General features: G+C 37.6%; 1 protein-coding gene across 12 annotated transcripts in view; it reads right to left on the bottom strand.

Moving 5' to 3' along the window:
* Positions 1–17,496, bottom strand: part of tenm3 (teneurin transmembrane protein 3) — a 353,079-nt gene that overhangs the window by 43,835 nt on the left and 291,748 nt on the right. For all 12 annotated transcript variants that reach the window (XM_065265519.2, XM_065265527.2, XM_065265518.2 and 9 more), the window contains 3 exons: positions 13,878–14,094; positions 6,656–6,775; positions 2,979–3,240 (listed from right to left, as the gene is read on the bottom strand). In XM_065265519.2, coding sequence (XP_065121591.1) covers positions 2,979–3,240; positions 6,656–6,775; positions 13,878–14,094 — 599 coding nt within the window. The remainder of the gene's footprint in view (positions 1–2,978; positions 3,241–6,655; positions 6,776–13,877; positions 14,095–17,496) is intronic.

Below are 17,496 nucleotides of genomic sequence, written 5' to 3'. Positions count from 1 at the left end.
TACATGGCGCGGAAAGGTAAGAATGGAAAAGCCAGGGTTATAAAAGAAAGGATCAAATACACATCTGGACACAAGGCACATTGGAAGAGAAACTAAAGAGAGAGAGAGAAACAGACAGGACAGTGCCAAGATTTTAAACCTCTTATTTAATAACACTACTAACTTCTAGGAATTATTATGAATTATTATAAAATTATTCTGATTCTACTCAAATATTGCATTACATTTTTTTGTACTTATAAATATTCAGAGATAAGTAGAGCTTTAAAATATTTTTTTAATGTAATAAATGTTGTCAAATCTGTGTGTAAGAACTTTAGACACTTTATAAAGATCTGGTTAGTACTCATTCAACCAGGAGTCAGACACTATTTGCTCTATGTATGTTAAGTGCTGTATATTCAGTAGAAAAAAAAAGATTGCACCACCAAAACGTGAGAATTAAATACATTGTAAATCCCCATGTAAGAGTTACTAAGCAGTGTGCAAGGTTAAGCTATTTTACACTGATGCATAATGTGCCTGTGTGGATTTTCACTATTCATGTTTGCTGTGTTAACAGCAAATCAGAGAAATTGATTTATGTTTTAAAATAGCCCCAAAAACCATAAGCATTGTCAGAAATTAAGTGCTATAAATTTTAAGAGGATATAAAGCTTTCTGTATTTACATTAGTTACCTTAGTTATGTGGCTGAATTATGTTATGTTGCTTTAGTGTAGCGTAATCTACTTTCCATTAAATAAATGTGTCCTGACGTGATTGATTATACAAAGTACTTACAATTTTAAACATCCTTTTGGAATTATTGCATTTGAGTCATCACGTTATAATGCAATTAGTTATTCTAAATATAAATGATCTGCTGGAAGCATGAGTGAACACAAGCCAGTGCTCAACAGCGAATCAGCCACAAATCTGACATTTGTTTAAAATCGTCATTATTGTAAATACTGACTTCAGCCTAGACTGCAACATAGATTAATCTGTTTGGGAAAACATGGCATTATAATAGAAAGAACTCAGGTTACTTAATTCTATCACATGAACCTAAGGTTAGTTTAAACTGACCCATATTGCATAAGCAATATACAGACCAACGTATTTATAGAAAATAAATTTTAGAACAAAAAGTAGAGACATAAGAAAACACAGTATAGAAAAAATGATAAAATGCATGTAAGTTTATATTCTGTACATAAACTTATATGCAACTGTAATAGGGTTGCATGATGATTTTTTTAGTTGCGAAAGGAAAAATATGATTATTTCAGTGCAATTTTATCAAGAAACAAATATCCAGTTCTTATGCATCTTAAATATTGAGTTTAATTGTGAGTGTAGGGTTGGCACGAGTGGCTATGCAAAGGTGGTAAAGATGGCGGCACAACAAAAAAATGTCTGAAACCTTGTCTGAATAAGAAGAACAAAAGTATAGTGTGCAGGAGGATCCTGAATTGAAAATATCTCATTCCTCAATATGTGGAGTTTGCTGAAGGCTGTGGTGATTTTTATCTTGTGCCAGTATCAAACTGAGATACAATTTTTTTTGGCTACTGGATTTTGAGTGCAGGTTGAGGGCAGAGAACAGACTGTGTCTTGATGTTTCTTATTTCTTAAAGCTACCTTCTGTTCTGACTTAAGCTTTGCAGTACTTCATTCTAGACTCTGCGTATAGACTCAATTCATATCAACCTATTTAAAACACAAACTGACTGCTGTTATATGATACCCTCTTTTGCACAGGTAAACAAAAGATCATTGAGTTTTCATTTAGTTTACCTTGAACCATACTGCAAAAATGATTTTTTCTTAGTATTTTTGTCTTGTTTTTAGTTAGAATATCTAAAAAGTCTTAAATCAAGATGCATTTTCTTGATGAGCAAAACGACCTAAGAAAATATTCTAGTTTTTAGACAACAAAAATCTGCCAATGGTGTACACTGCAAAAAAAATTATTTTCAAGAAAAAATTTCTTAGTATTTTTGTCTTGTTTTCAGTAAAAATCTCAAAAAATTCTTAAATTAAGATGCTTTTTTGATGAGCAAAAAGACCCAAGAAAATAAGTCTAGTTTTTAGACCAAAATATCAAACAAGTGATTTTGTGCATAAAACAAGCAATGGGGTAAGCAATTTTTTCTTGAATTTAGTGTTTAAGAAAAATGTTAAAGATTTTTTGCTTACCCCATTGGCAAATTTTGTTTGCTTGTTTTATGCAAAAAATCACTTAAATTTGATATTTTTGGTCTAAAAACTAGACTTATTTTCTTGGGTCGTTTTACTCATCAAGAAAAAGCATCGTTATTTAAGAATTTTTTGATATTTTTACTGAAAACAAGACAAAAATACTAAGATTTTTTTTTTCTTGAAAATCATTTTTTGCAGTGTAAGCTAATCTTTTTTGAATTTTTCTTGAATTAAGTGTTTATGGCGTGGCGTTAAGAAATAAAGGAAGAAGAAGAAGAATTAAGTGTTCAAAGTTCAAGTTAAGGTCAAAAAATTTTTGCTTACCCCATTGGCAAATTTTTTGCTTGTTTTATTCACAAATTTACTTAAATGTGATTTTTTTGTCTAAAAACTAGACTTATTTTTTTTAGGTTATTTTGCTCATCAAGACGAATCTTGACTTAAGAATGTTTAAATATTTTTACTCAAAACAAGACAAAAATACTAAGTAAGAAAGTCATTTTTTTGCAGTGTAAATCAACCAGTTAACATTTTTTTCATGTACAATAGTGAATTATCCTTTTGATTAGAACTTTTTGGCAATTAAAAACGTTTCCATTTATTTTTACCCTGCTTTCATGTAGTGAAAAGAGCATAGGATAACAATGGAAAGTGGCTGAAGAAAACTAAAAAATCCTCCAGTCCATCACATATCTGGCAGTAGCTGCACTATTTTTACAGTAAAAATTGAGAGTCTAAATCGTTTAAAAAAAAAAGCTTTTTTTGGATTGAATAAGTTAAACTGATCCTTACCTGTGTCTCTGGAATGATGGGTCCGTTCTCAGGTGAGGACCTGAAGAAGGTAGAGAGGGGAGTGGCCACGATAAGAGGGCTGGGCCGAACAAAGCCACTTAGGTCACAGCTAGGAATGTCATTCTCTTCTTTCTTCATTACCAGGGTGTCCATAACATAGAAGACGTTCCATGGGATCCATACAGTGCGGAATTGTGTCAGAAATGGAGCCCGCTCAAAGCTCAGTGTCAGTGATGCTCCGCCATTGGCCAGAATGTCAAACCTACAGAATTAGAACAGAGATTAGCTTACAAAAGTAACATAAAATATAAGAAAGACAATTAGTGAGAGGAATTTATTTAATTCAAGAATGAACTGTAACTGCGTAAGTGCATTGTGCGTGGTTAATGAATGCAACAAAGGCTTTTGCGTTGAAATATGTCTGCTTTGTGAATTTGTCTCTTTGTTGTTCACATAACCTGACTCGCCAAATGCATTCTATGTAAGCACCCACACATTAAGAAAAAATTTCATGTTCTCCTCATTAGATAAAAGCAATATGCAGGTAATGTACTGCAGAGGTGATAGAGTGAGTAACTGAAATGAATTAGACATGAGAGCTGATGGCTAAAAGAGCTGATGGTTGGTTTAATTGTCTCTTCCTTTAACCTCACTGATCCCAGAGCAGGCCTCCTCTGAGCCAGCTATTTCTAAATAGTACCCTATCCTTCCTGACACAAGGCCCTGCCACGGTGAAAAATGCATGATAATGTGGTTGAGCCTTTTTATCATTGCATTTGTGTAAAAGCCAAAAACCTCCCTTGGCTCTCCCTCTGTCACTCTCTCACTCCTTCTACCCATGGGAGGCTTATTAGATAGGAAATGAGTCAGGGACTGGGGGTACTGTCCTATATTCAAATATTTTGCAACGCTGCAGGGGGGAGAGGCGAGATAGGGCAGAAAATATCCACGCTGAGGCGTAAAGAAATAGAGCTCGCTCTCATTTATGAAAGAGCAAACACACACACATAGAGCATCTAGCGGTCCTGAAAGAAAGCCTGGTGGTGATTGGATCCAAACAGCTGCGCGGCCCGTACTTTGATTCCCCCTCTGAGTAAGTGGATAGGGAAGAGGTGCAGGCATGATTATCCGCTGCCCTTTTTTCGGCCCGGCGCGCTGTGGTGTGGGTTCAAGGGCTGCAACAGCTGGTTGAGTGGGCTAATCTCAGACTCACTCCTCCTGTATTCTGGGTCTCCTCCCTCCAGTCCAACCTCTTCTCTCAACACACTTTCTATTAAACATATATCTCTCCGGCAGCCTCTTTCACCAACACCTCTTTCTCACTCTATCTGTGATACACTGTCACGGTCAAGCCTCTCTCCTTTGTGCTGTCACGGCCACTCACAAGCGCTTTTCACTAGGAGCTGAAGTGTGTATGTTTTTTCTATTTTTAAGACAACTGAACTTTTTTAAAATATATAAAGCAGCGTTTCTCAATTCACATCCTTGTGCCCCCCTCTCGTAATGTTTTAAATGCCTCCCTATATAAAATGCCTAATCAATTCATCTTGTTAATATGTTAATAAGGGTGACACCTACAACATTAGGCTTGCTTTACATAAGTGGCGTCACGCAGACCGATCAGCGTGTGAGATCACAGTACTGCGATTCGAGAGTAGAAGTGGGGTTCCCACACCTTAGTTAACTTCAAATTCAAGGACCTTTCTAGGACTTTCCAGGTCCAATACCCTCAAATTCAAGGACTGAGAGAGCAAGGAGTGAGAGCAAGGTTACATTGTGTTACCTTTTAAGATACATGGTTAACAGTTCCCTTTCAAGGGGACTCGCACTACGTCACTGCGGTGACACTTTGGGGACGCCTCCAGAGGTAAATGCGTCTGAATGTGTATATCAAAATCAACCAATGGTGAGGATTTACGACAAAGACAGGGTGACGCGGGAGCTATCTGAAATATTGCCAAAGACGGTGTTAAAGAGACGCATGAAGTATGGCAAGGGAGACGCAGCGCCGCGTTCCCTTCTCAGGGAACAACAGTTAAATACGTAACCAGAGCCGTTTTCATGTGTCAAACACAACTATGCAAAAAAGCATTTTGGTATGAATCAACATTCGCATGCAGAAGATATAAGCATTTAAAGCGAACATTTTAGCATGTGTGCTTAAAAAGTCTAGAGTTTTTATGATATTATCCTACACTACACAGGGATTAATATGGATTATTTTCCATAAACCTTCTTGCATAAAGGAGATTCCAGCACTTTCAATGACCTGTATCTAATCCTGCAGATAAACAAACTTTCAAGGATTTCAAGAACCCATGGGAAACCTGTAGAAGACTCTGCATGTGATGTCAAACACTGATCGTTCTATGTGGCGCCGCATTAAGTCGAGCAAACCTTTTTGTGAGAGGGATGATGTGTTGAAACGCAAAAGTTTTCAAAGCATCTCTCTGCTTTGTTTGACATAACAATGCTTTCTCAACCAATGGTGTGAGTTTAGGCAGGAAAATTGGTTTGTCTGACCAATACTGTACCTCAAACAAAAACTAAATCACCATTTACTCCAAGCAACCATTTACTCACCATAATGTCGTTCCAAACCGAAAATGTGTATTTATTTTTAGAAAAACCAGACAGTTTTTTCCATATAATGACAGCATTTTGAAGCTTAACTGCACTCGGCTCCATTCACTGAGTAAGAAACGTATAAAGGTATGGTAGCGGTTCAAACAACTTGTTCAAGTCTTCTAAAGCCATACAATAGCTTTTTATGAGGAACAGACTGAAATTCAAGCCATTTTCCTGAAAATCATCCGTAAATTGCTGTAACTCTCAGGGCAAATATGGAATGTGTTGGAAGTTTGTCACCAAACTCTTTGTGTTCCACGAAAGAAAGTGAAATAGATTTTTGTAGAAAAATATTTTTATTATAAAATAATTAAATATAAATAAATAAATTTCTCTTAAGACCTGCACTGACTTCATTCAGTGCAAAGCAATTTTCTCGTGCCTATTTTATCTTTAATTCAATTGAACTCAAAATTGAATTCAATTCAATTGAGTCCCATTCAAATCAAAACCTAATTTCAATTCCTGTCATCTCAGCGTGCTTGATGAGCATGATTGCTTCCCTTCAGCCATTCACCACTGACACATGACAGTCCATGGTGGTAGGTCCAAACAGCCTCCTCCTCCTCCAACAAAGATGTCAAGTTTGAAGAGCTATGCTGCTTACAGTCCCGAGGCCTTCATGATTGCGGTGCTGTGGCTGTTTAATAATACTGGGATTGGTTTAACAGTATGGGAGAGTGCGGGCCATTGGGTGAGTGATTCCCCTTTTGTAAATTCAATGCATTTTAAACAGGCTGTTTGCTAAAGCACTGCTTCCCCGAGCAATGGCTGACATTTTCATGAGACGATCTTGGTAGATAAGATTGAGCAATAGTGAACACACACACAAATTGTTGTAGGGTGGTAAGAGGTTGTGTATTCTACCAAAGCATTTACACATAATGTACAAACTGTTCTATGCATAAGTAGTCTAAACAGATGGTTTTATGGACATCTATGCTGCATTATGACATTCAAGGACAGAAGCTGCATGGAAGTGTTTATAGAGTGTGTGTGTGTGTGTGTGTGTGTGTGTGTGTGTGTGTGTGTGTGTGTTTTAAACCTACATGCCGTCCTGGCGTGTAATGGTATATCCATGGTCTGGGTAGTGCATAAAGGACACGTTGACTCCGATCAGGGGTGTACCATCTGCAGTAAGCACCTGCCCTCTGATTATAGACACCAGGCTGTAAAACAAACACTGTTGTTAGAAAACACACACACACACACACACATATACACACGCTCACACACTATATTAATGTGATTTACAGCATGACTGAACATGGACTCACCAAGCTTTCACTGCAATGTTAAAATGTCTAATCCACTGTAAATAACTAGCAAGCACACAGTCTTTCTCTCTCTCTTAGACACAACCCATGCTTATTTATGTGCCTCATTTGCCCCTTTCTCTACAGGCAGTCATAATTCAGTCCCCTAAAGGCTGCATTGGGATTCTCATGTCTTCAAATCTCAGTGCAGCTTTCTCTTTGATCTTACAAATGTCTCCAATGGAGTTACAATACTGCAAGGTTGCAATGAAGTGACTATTATTGAAAATTTCAATATGAACTTAAACATTTTATATCAAATCCAGATTATTTTACTTACTTAAGTTTTAATGCATTTTAACAATTGCACATTTCTATTTTTATTTCTCCTTAGCAGTTATGTGAGAAACAAGTGTTAAAAATTCGGAAAAGCCCACGAAGAACAATTTAAGCAGAAGGGGAGAACCGTGGTGAAACGCGGGATAAAAGTAACAAAGCGTTTTTCTTAGAGCCCTGACTACATTTGCATTCCAAGCTATGACGGCATGTTCAGCACGCAACCATTGACGGAGCTGCCAAGTATTGTGTTATTTCCTGATCGTTTTTGCGGGTAGGTCCGGAAAGCGTTTTCAAGCATGAAAAGTAAATTACTGAAGTGGTCATTTTTTTCTAATTACAAGTTAAGTTTCTTGTTTCATGTGTTAAAGTACCGATCACTCTACAGGTTATTTTCGGCAGCATGCACACCAAAGCGTTTATGCCGGCATATGTTTTCAATTGAAGCGCCACGCTTTTCATAACCGCCAGCACTCAGTGTTTTTTCTGCGCTCAGTGCCGAAAGTTGAAAAATGTTCAACCTTGGGTGCAATGCACAGCTCGTCAACATAACTTCTCCCTTAACCGTCCAATCACAGTGGAGGAGGGTGGGACAAATATCACAACAATCAACTGCCGCATTATTTAACGACTGATATACAAAGCAGAAGTATCATAGCAACCAAAGCACAAGTGCCTACAGTAGGCATTTGCCTGGCGTTTTAAGTCATACTTTAAGGTGCCATAGTATAAAAAAATGTATTTACCTAGGCATAGATGAATAATAAGAGCTTTGTACATGGTAATGACATATCGTGAGCCTCAAACGCATTTGTTTCCTCATTTTTATGTAAACCCCGTGCACACAAAGACAGCTGGAAAACAGGCCAATCTCAACATAACACCGATGTCACAGTCGAGATGTACGCCCCAACATTAAATTGCACATTAAATTAATTACAAAGTTGTTAAAATGTTTACTAATGTGAGCTACTGGCATGAGCCTCAGAGCAGAGCTCAATATTATTCTTCATGACCCATCCAAATAGGGCAAAAATAGACCATTTTATTCAAAGGACAAATCCTAGGGTTGTAAATGGACATGTAAAAACGTTTCTGGATATTTTTTGCACTTAATAAAGTTACTTACCTTCTATGAAAATATCAACAAACAATTTAACATTTTATTTTAATGCATTCTTTTTCACCTTTAAACACTTTGGTGTGCACGCCCCCTTAGTGCTGTAACTGATCCAGAAGTTTGCCTTCTCAGAGTTTTTCAAAATAAAAGTAAAAGTAAAACCCCTGTTACTTTTGTCCCGCTGCTAATACTGTTGCATTTTTTTATTTTATTTAGTTTGTATTGTCGGGCTGCTTTTGAAAGATTTAATTAAGGCTACGTTTACACGGAAACGATCTGAAAAAAAAAACGCAAAAGTGGGGAAATCTGCATGCATATGGAGACGCAAAAGTGTGTGATATTCGATGTGCACTCCAGGCGGCTAGGTGGCAATGTGAAGCACTGACACACAACAACACCAAGTCCACGCGCTTGCATACAACCTTCTTCCTTGTTCTCCCAGGTCTCGTCCAAAAGTATCGAAATAATCCGACATGTTTGTTGTTATTTTCCTGAACTGGTGCACACCTGTGACGTAAATGCGTACGCGACGAGAGCCATCGTGAGCAGTCTTTTGCGTTTTTACCCTTTAGACAGAAACGCGACGGTAGAGGGTTTAAGATTTCCACTCTGGAGGGTAGTTTGACTTTTTTGCGTTTTTAAGCCCTTAAAACACTGTCGCCGTGTAAACAAAAGGCACATCAGATAAAATGTTTTTACGTTTTCACCCTCGAGCATTCTCACAAATATGTTTGCAGTTACATACTAACAAGGTTGTAGTCAGGTATATTTAATAAAAACAGGAGTAACACAACAAAATACTTTTGTCCCAGCTGACGGGGTCGAAAGAAACAATGTGCAACTTGTGTTCAAAGTGAAATTATACTGAAGTCATTCTACATTTGTACAAAATTCCACCTGGTATTGATTGACCACACTTGTGAGATATTGACCACAACAAAAATATATCTCTGTCTAAAACATTATCTTTTAAAATTATGTTTTTCTGAAAAATTTTACCTTCCCCTGCTCTCCCCTACCATGTTTTTGCAAATTCATTTACAACTCCTCCCCATCTGAAACTTAAGGAAACTCAATTCACCAAACTTAACTTTCAGAGAGCAGACAGCACAAAATGAGTATAAGGATCTTTTCAACTAGGACGTGCTTTTGCATTCCAAACAGCTGGATGGAGTGCAACAGAGTGGAACATAATATAAGAAAGAGTCTTAACTGAACTTGCTGAACTACTAGCTTGAAACCCAAATGAAGTAAAACAGCAATGGCCAAATACATCTGTCCTTCACATGTACACAGACCAACAAATTAAAAAACAGCAGTGGGAATACAAGAACCCGTCCTGCATTAAATATGCTCAATTAATCAGCATATCATGTAAGTCTTCAAATCCCTTGACAGCCCTAAGAAAATAGTACAACAAAAAGAATCAGAGTCTGGATTGTTTGCTCCAGAGCGGGAAAGATCGACTCCAGCTGTTAATCATTGGCAGAAAGGCAGAGTCACTTCACGGCGGTGCTGAGGACACCTCGCCGCACTTATTGGCTGATTTTCCAGGTCATTACTGCTTTTCTGAGGGGCTAATCAGCAGTAAATCACAGTGTCCGGCCTACATCGCTTCGAGCCAGGATGGAGGAAGTGTGGAAATGACCCAAGGGTCACATGCACAGGTAAACATTTCATAAATAAGCTGCTGCTTCTCCTGATGTGACTATAACTCAAGAATCCCATTTGCTTTGTATGAGCTATAATAAAACAATGGTGTCCACTGTCAACCACCACTGTGTTCTAAAAGCATACTGTAATTCACCCTCGTTAGGGCTGTATATCTCTCTCTCTACTCCTATCATCACACAACTACTAGCTCTGCATGTTTCCCACTCACTGTCATTGCACCACAACGACAAAACTCCAGAGTTACACGATAATGGTCATTGAATTTTAGATTGTCTGGTGGGTGGAAGGTTGAACTCATCTCATTAGCACAACCTTGTTTTCAAGAACATGCACAGCTTCTCTCTCCCTGTCCCTGCTGGTTACCGAGAATACTTTTATAATGTTGCCATTACAAGGATTAGAGCTGGATCCAGGTGGACTTCTACCAAAGGTGCTCAGGGTTATTCGGTTTATTGCTAAGAGGTCGCACAGATGCGCTCTCCTCAGATGCTTCTCTGGACTGAAGACCCTCGCAAAGCTCCAGTTGTTTTCTGTCCAAGCCTCGCTGGTAAAACACCTTCCATTTTGCCAACAAATACCATGCAGAAGGTTAATCTGCTTAAAAGGCGCCTTAGTGCTAGGATTTGACAAAATGAAAACAAGAGATTTTCATGTATGCCGGCAGGGGTTGGTGGAGTCAGGTGTTCAGGTGAGATGACATATGAAACATCTACAGATAGCCAGCGAGTCTTTTTAGATGTTTCTTCAGCTATGGTCACTTTTGGACCCGTGGATTTCAAGAAAATAGACTCCTTTGTTTATCTACCCTAAAAAAAACATGCAGTTAAAGGCGGGGTGCGTGATTTAAAAAAAAAAAAAAACACTTTGGAAAAGTGAGTCGGGCCGAGTACCAAAACACACTTGTAGCCAATCAGCAGTAAGGGGCCTGGGTTGCGTATGTGTGGGGCGGGTATATTAAAAGAAGGTCCAGATTCTATTGGGGTAGGGGCGTGTTTGTTTAGGTGGTTTCAAATGTCAACATTGACTTTCAGTGATCCCCTTTCGCCTTAAAATATTTGTACACTTTTTACAAAATGTGAAAATCTACAGCTTGATGCAAATTAAATTTTTATGATGTATTAATAATATTTTTTTGTGATATTTAGTATGATTTGTCTTTGTTTTCTTTATGTCATTCAGGCAGTTTTGATGGGTTAAACTGTTAATTATAATGGACATAATTCCACTGAGGGACAATCAAAATAATATATTTTAAACAAAAATTTTATTATTAGTATAATTGTGATGTATTATAATCGTGATCGATTTTAATATTTTGTATATGTCTACATAACGGTAAAACAACAAAATCTACAAATATAATATTATTTTTATTTATATTTTAGAAAGAATAAATTAAGGCATGGGAAAAGTTTCCAATATAGTTTAATGTGACGTTGATGCACCCTGATGCTAAATTTTGGTATATTTTAACCCAGTGTTGGGTCAAAAAAGTGACAATAATTTAAAGGGACAATAAGTAGGATTTTCCCCCATCTAGTGGTGAAATTGTATTTTGCATTCAAACGAATAGTGCTCTCTAGCACCTCGCTTTTCCAAATGTTTGTTGCAACTACGGTAGCTGTTATGCACTACGTTATGTATTAATAAAACACTTAAAATCCTACTTACAGTACCTATGCTGAGTTATTTCAACCCAAAATGCTTGTTAGATCAAATATATAAAAAAATTGGTGTTATTTCAACACCACTGCTGGATTTGTCCCTTTTTGACCTATAGCTGGGTTGAAAATAACCCAGCATTTTTTAAAAGTGTTTAATAAAAAGTTAAATTCTGATAGTTTAAAAAAAGAAGCCCTGCGGCATTAAAGTGGCAAAAATCGAAAAACACCCATATGACGATACTTAATACCAGATAACTGGAGAGCTGGCACTTTGCACTGTTAGTGGGTTGTTTACAGCATTTATACTGTGAATCAATATGTAGTTACCCTGAGGAACAGAACAGCAACTGTTTTTAGTGGGACTTTTAGTTGAAACTTTTTAGACCTGAGAAGGCCAAGTCTGGTGATATATCGGTTTTCACATTAACAGCTTTTCTTTAGACAGCCAAAAGAAATATTTTTTCTGTGTCTTTCATTGTTATTACTTCAACACCTTTAAAAACAAAGGTAGCCCAAGACAAAGACTCACAAACCCAAGTTAACTCTTTAAAATGAATACAAAAACCAGAGAATGTAATGTTTATCTGAACGTTCTTATAATTTAAAGAGAAATTATTCACTTTTACCAAGAGCTGGGAGGATAAGGAAGTCTGTTGCACATGGTTTGTGTTACTGTACATTCAATGACTGCCAAACAAATTCTTCAGCCGAAATGACCAATATTCAGCACAGATGTGGCCTGTGTGGGTTTGTGCATTTATTTTTAAATCACATTAGCCTACACCTTCCCCTATCTGATTATATGTCTTTATCTTGCCACAGAGGTACTTAAAAGGTTTAATGTCCCTGCATATGGGGCACTGGCGCTAGATCCATTCAACCCTTTGTTGTAGCTAATCGTGTTATCCATCACAAAACTGAATCACAATTGCCAAACGATTTTTGAAAGTAATCAAGCTAACGTCAATGTGATTTCCATGTTAAGCGAACATACGCGTTGAGTTATGCATTGGAAGAGATAAACAAACTAATCGTTATTGCATTATTATCGCGTATCATTATTTAAATAGAAATGTGACTTCAAGCATATGCGCTGTCGCCGAAGATCAGTGGCCTGGCGTGTGTTTTGATTCCAGATACGGGGCTTGCTTTCCACAGATATTAGCTTACACGGTCTCAGAATAGTGGTCAGCCACAACAAGAAGGAAATTACATTAGAAGCACTAAAAAGGAAGTTTGTGAAGAGGGACTTGGATAGCGGTAGATGCTTAATTGACAAAGCAAGATAAATAAGAAAGGCAGAGTCATAAATGCAGCTGACCATGACAACTGAGAAATTATTATATCCATTCAAGCAAACAGAGAGAGAGAAGACGCTTCGGACAAACCTACGCTTTGGATGTGACAACTTAATTAATAGGGTTGCTTATTCAAGTGGGCTATTAACAAATCCGGCATCTCTTTCCAATAACTGTAATGATGCTCTAGCATACACAATGTAAACTGAGGAGCATAATTTGTAAATTATACTTTAATGCAACTTCGAAAATCTTTCTCTCTTTAACCGGGGTCACGGCTCTTTTGAGGTCTTGTCAGCACATCTGTTTCTATGGCAACTGTATAAAGTCTCAAAGAGGGCTGTTAGGAGCAATTGTAGAGAGTCATTTTTTTAAATAGTGCTCATTGCATATGGTCACTGGCCAAACGGAAACTGGATGATTTTAACAAGCTGATAATATCTCATATGCCTGCGTCTGACTTCAGGTCAGCCAATCAATTCTCCACAGTAAAATCACATTTTCTATTAACAATAGCAAAACATCTCCAAAACAATATGCATGTATCTTGTATAATGGTCAAATTAAATAAGACTTTGGAAGGTGCAAATAATTTACCCTATAGGCATTTTTTCATCAATTTAATTTCACGTTTGATTTTAAATGTTAAAAATGCCAGGGATTCAAAAAATAAATGTAATTTAAAATGTATGTATTCCCTAAAAACAAGTCTTAACCTCTTACATAATTCTTTTACTGTAAAACACAGATAAAATGATAGCAGTCAATCAAAGGAGACATACAGTACAATTCATGAAATCCACTTCACGGTATGAACAAGTGCTGCTTATCAGTATTTTTTCAGCTCAAAACAAGCTACACTCCTCCCTGTTTTCTTTCAGGTCTAAATTGCTCATCGCAGTGGTCGCTGAGCGCAGTCTTACCTCCGGTTGAAGGGGTTGTCTCCGTTAATGACGTGCGTGCTCTCTGGACCGATGAGGAAGCTGATTCGCTGATAGAATGACTGGGCGGCTTGCTGTGGGTTGACTGGTTGGTTCTGGCTGATAATGTCGATGGGATCAGGAGAGCCACGGCAGAAGGGTTGAGTCTGACACGAGCTCTGCAGGCAACAGTCAGGATCCATGCAGTCCACCAGACCATCTGCACGCAAACCACACACACAGAGCAGACTTTAAAAAATGCACATAAAATATATATGAGGTGTTCTGTGTTTAAAAAGTCTTATAATATATCCTGTGTCCTGTCTTACAGATCATGCTGAAACATATACGGTATGAAATAACACAGAGAAGGCCTGGGCGGTATAACGGTTTGTGCCGTGTGATGTTAAGAGATATACCAGCTATATACTAGGAAGGACTTAAGGGGCATAACATCATTTTGTTTCAGCTTGGTTCATGGTTCATCAACATGGTTCAACCGATCAGAATTCATAAAGTTAGTTTATTCTCACAGAGTTTTATTTGTTAACTAAATTGTTACATGACGTGACTTATCAAAAGTAGTCTTTTCTTTTGGTTTGCATCCATCAGGTCCAAATTAAAAATTCTATAATTATCCTAGTTTTGATATCATTTATTATATAGTTTTAAATAAAATATATAATTATATTTAAGGCACATTTTCTTATTTAACTCCTTCCCCGCCATTGACGAGTTAACTCGTCAAATTAAGAGAAAATGCTTCCCTGCCAATGACGAGTTTTTCTGGCAATCTGTATTTCCGCTAATATCCACCAGGTGGAGCTCTTATCCATCTTATAAAATGTATAAGTATTCCCTTAGGGCAAACAGTTCAAACTCTGTGTATGTTTTGATTATCGCTCTCAATCTGATCTCTATCAAAAGTCCTTCCCAATAATGAATTATCTCAGCTTTTTGCTCAAAATTTGGTATTTTTGAAGAAACCAACCAATAAGGTAATATAAAGAGAACAAATGAAGGTAGGATAAAATGTTTTTGTTTGAAAGCAGAGGGTCTGTTCTTTCATTTAATATATAGTATGTTTATATATTTAAAGAAGAACATTTTCTGGAAGGCATTAAACTTTTGTAAAAATCATAAAAAATGCTGCCGCTGGCTGGCAACTTTAAAAAACCGCTGGCGGGGAAAGCACAATAGCTATATTGTGATATATCTTGTTATCATGGCATACAACTACCAATACCGTGACATTCTTCATACCTATACAGTGAGATTTTGCTCACATCACCCATCAATTTGTGCATCACACAGCTTCCGCATTTCTCTCACCTTTAGGGTCAAAAGACACAGGAGCAATATCCTCTTTCAAGCCCCTTCTTCATTCATACTGTCAAGATTTTGTCTCTCTGTCCTCTATCAGTAAAACACCTGGTTGCATTGTGTGGAAATATGATCTGATCTCCCGCAGGTAAGTGCCATAAACCTCTGCCATCCGTCTCGGCTAGTTTATAAAAAGACCAGTGTACATCTGGCACCCAGTCGTGAGGGGGTTGTAAAAGAACACATGTGCAAACACAAAGACGCACAAACCTGCGCATTTGTTGCGCTAATCAGTAGGAGCCCGGTTCTTTTTTTACAGTACCCTCCATTGACATGGCCCTGGTGAGATACAGACAGAGTACGACTGTTTGTTTTGCCTTATGAGCGTCCCGGTACCCCCTGCCAAAAGCGCCGTGCAACTTCATGTGAGATCTGGACCTCTCGTAACTCTCATCGCTTTAAATCCGGTCCTCTTTTGCCAAAGTCAACACCTACATGAAAAGGTTCCTCCGCAGAAAGTGGAATTTGTTAGCATAGCCGTCCAGTTCAAACTACACAGAGGTCACGTAATGAGATCTTCGGACTTGTATTTATGTATTTAAGGAGAAAGGTATTTATCTTAAAGTTTAGAATAGACAAGTAACCAAACAATGTTGCTTGCATTTACGGTATCTCTTTGTAACTGCTATTCAAAGGAGCTCTATTTCAAAATTTGTGGCACGCATTCTGTACAACTTTGAATACATCATAACCTTACTGTATATTTTTCTTTCCGCTTTGGAAAACCTTCAAAGGCTTTTGTCAAGCTTCCAGAGGACTTTAAATCCTCCAGACTTATGATGTTACAGACAGCCTTATCTCCTTACCTAAAAAATAACCTCCTCAAATACTTTAAAAGTAAGCTGTGTTTAAACGTTCACACCACTCGTCTCCGTGCCTCACCGGAAAGGATTTCCAGGCATTTGTGTGGGCAAAAAAACTTACTGGATCCCAAGATCTGAGAGCCTGTTTACACCTGGTATTAAGATCTGTTTTAGGTTATCCAATCCCAAGCTGACAGAAATAAATACAGGTGTAAACCGGGTCCAAGCTGTTTTTTGTGTGGTTTAAACCATAATAACCATCCAACCTACATGCTTAAGACTCACATATACATAAATGTGAAGTTCAGATGTAAATTGTTGCTGAAACTTAAAAGTATTTTTGAGAGAAATGGTTTTCAGGAGGTCATGCATTTAACACGGATATGTAGAAAGTGACCACACCTTGTTCACACTTTAAATTCTGCGGGGTTATTTTTAACCCATTGCTGGGTAAATATTGGACAGAGCACATGTTGGCTTATTAAATAAACCATGATTATGTTTTTTCAACTTATGGTTGAGTTAACAATAACCCAGCATAGGTTTGTTTATAACCCAACATGTGTTCTGTCTAATATTTATCCAGCAATGGGTTAAAAAATCACCCAGCAGAATTTAGAGTGCAGAGAATCTCCCATGTACTGGGAAAGTTCAACATCCAAACATACACACTTGGCCTGTTCCAGGATCTGCGGAGAGGGATTTACTGCTGCTTGCCCCTTGAGCAGGCCTGTCATTTGTATTAGGATTTAAATGTAAGCAGTGAGAGATGCTGTGTTATTCATGGAGCTGGTCTCCCCATTCTCTGTCACGATAAGAGGGGGAACATTCAGATTCAGCCAGTAAAACACGATGAGAGGATAAGGAGAGAAATAAGAGAGGGTTTGGTGTTTTGATTGGCCCGTTTTGTTTTGAAACATTGCTTGTATTTGCTCTTAGGGTTGTCCAATTTAAACTCATCATTTTCTTTGTTTGCTATAATCTGATGGGCATAAGAAGTGAAAACACGACTGAAGAAGACCAAAGTGAGAACGAAGCGACTGAACATCGTGTCCAATATAGGATAATGCTAATGTTTATACTGTTTGAAAAAAAGCCTTTACCTAAAACACTTAACGTTTATCAGATTCATATGGAAATCTTTTTATATCATACTTTTAATATTAAAGGGGACATTTCAAAAGACTTTTTTAAGATGTCAAAAAAATCTTTGGTGTCCCCAGAGTACGTACAGTATGTGAAGTTTTAGCTCAAAATACCACACATATAATTTATTATAGCATGTTAAAATTGTCACTTTGGAGGTGTGAGCAAAAATTAGCAGTTTTTGGGTGTGTCCTTTAAAATGCAAATGAGTTGATCTCTGCACTAAATGGCAGTGCCATGGTTTGATAGTGCAGATCAAGGGCGGTATTATCCCCTTCTGACATCACAAG

Source organism: Paramisgurnus dabryanus, chromosome 4 (assembly GCF_030506205.2).
Source record: "Paramisgurnus dabryanus chromosome 4, PD_genome_1.1, whole genome shotgun sequence".
NCBI lineage: Eukaryota > Metazoa > Chordata > Actinopteri > Cypriniformes > Cobitidae > Paramisgurnus > Paramisgurnus dabryanus.
This window is presented reverse-complemented; position numbering and strand designations above follow the sequence as displayed.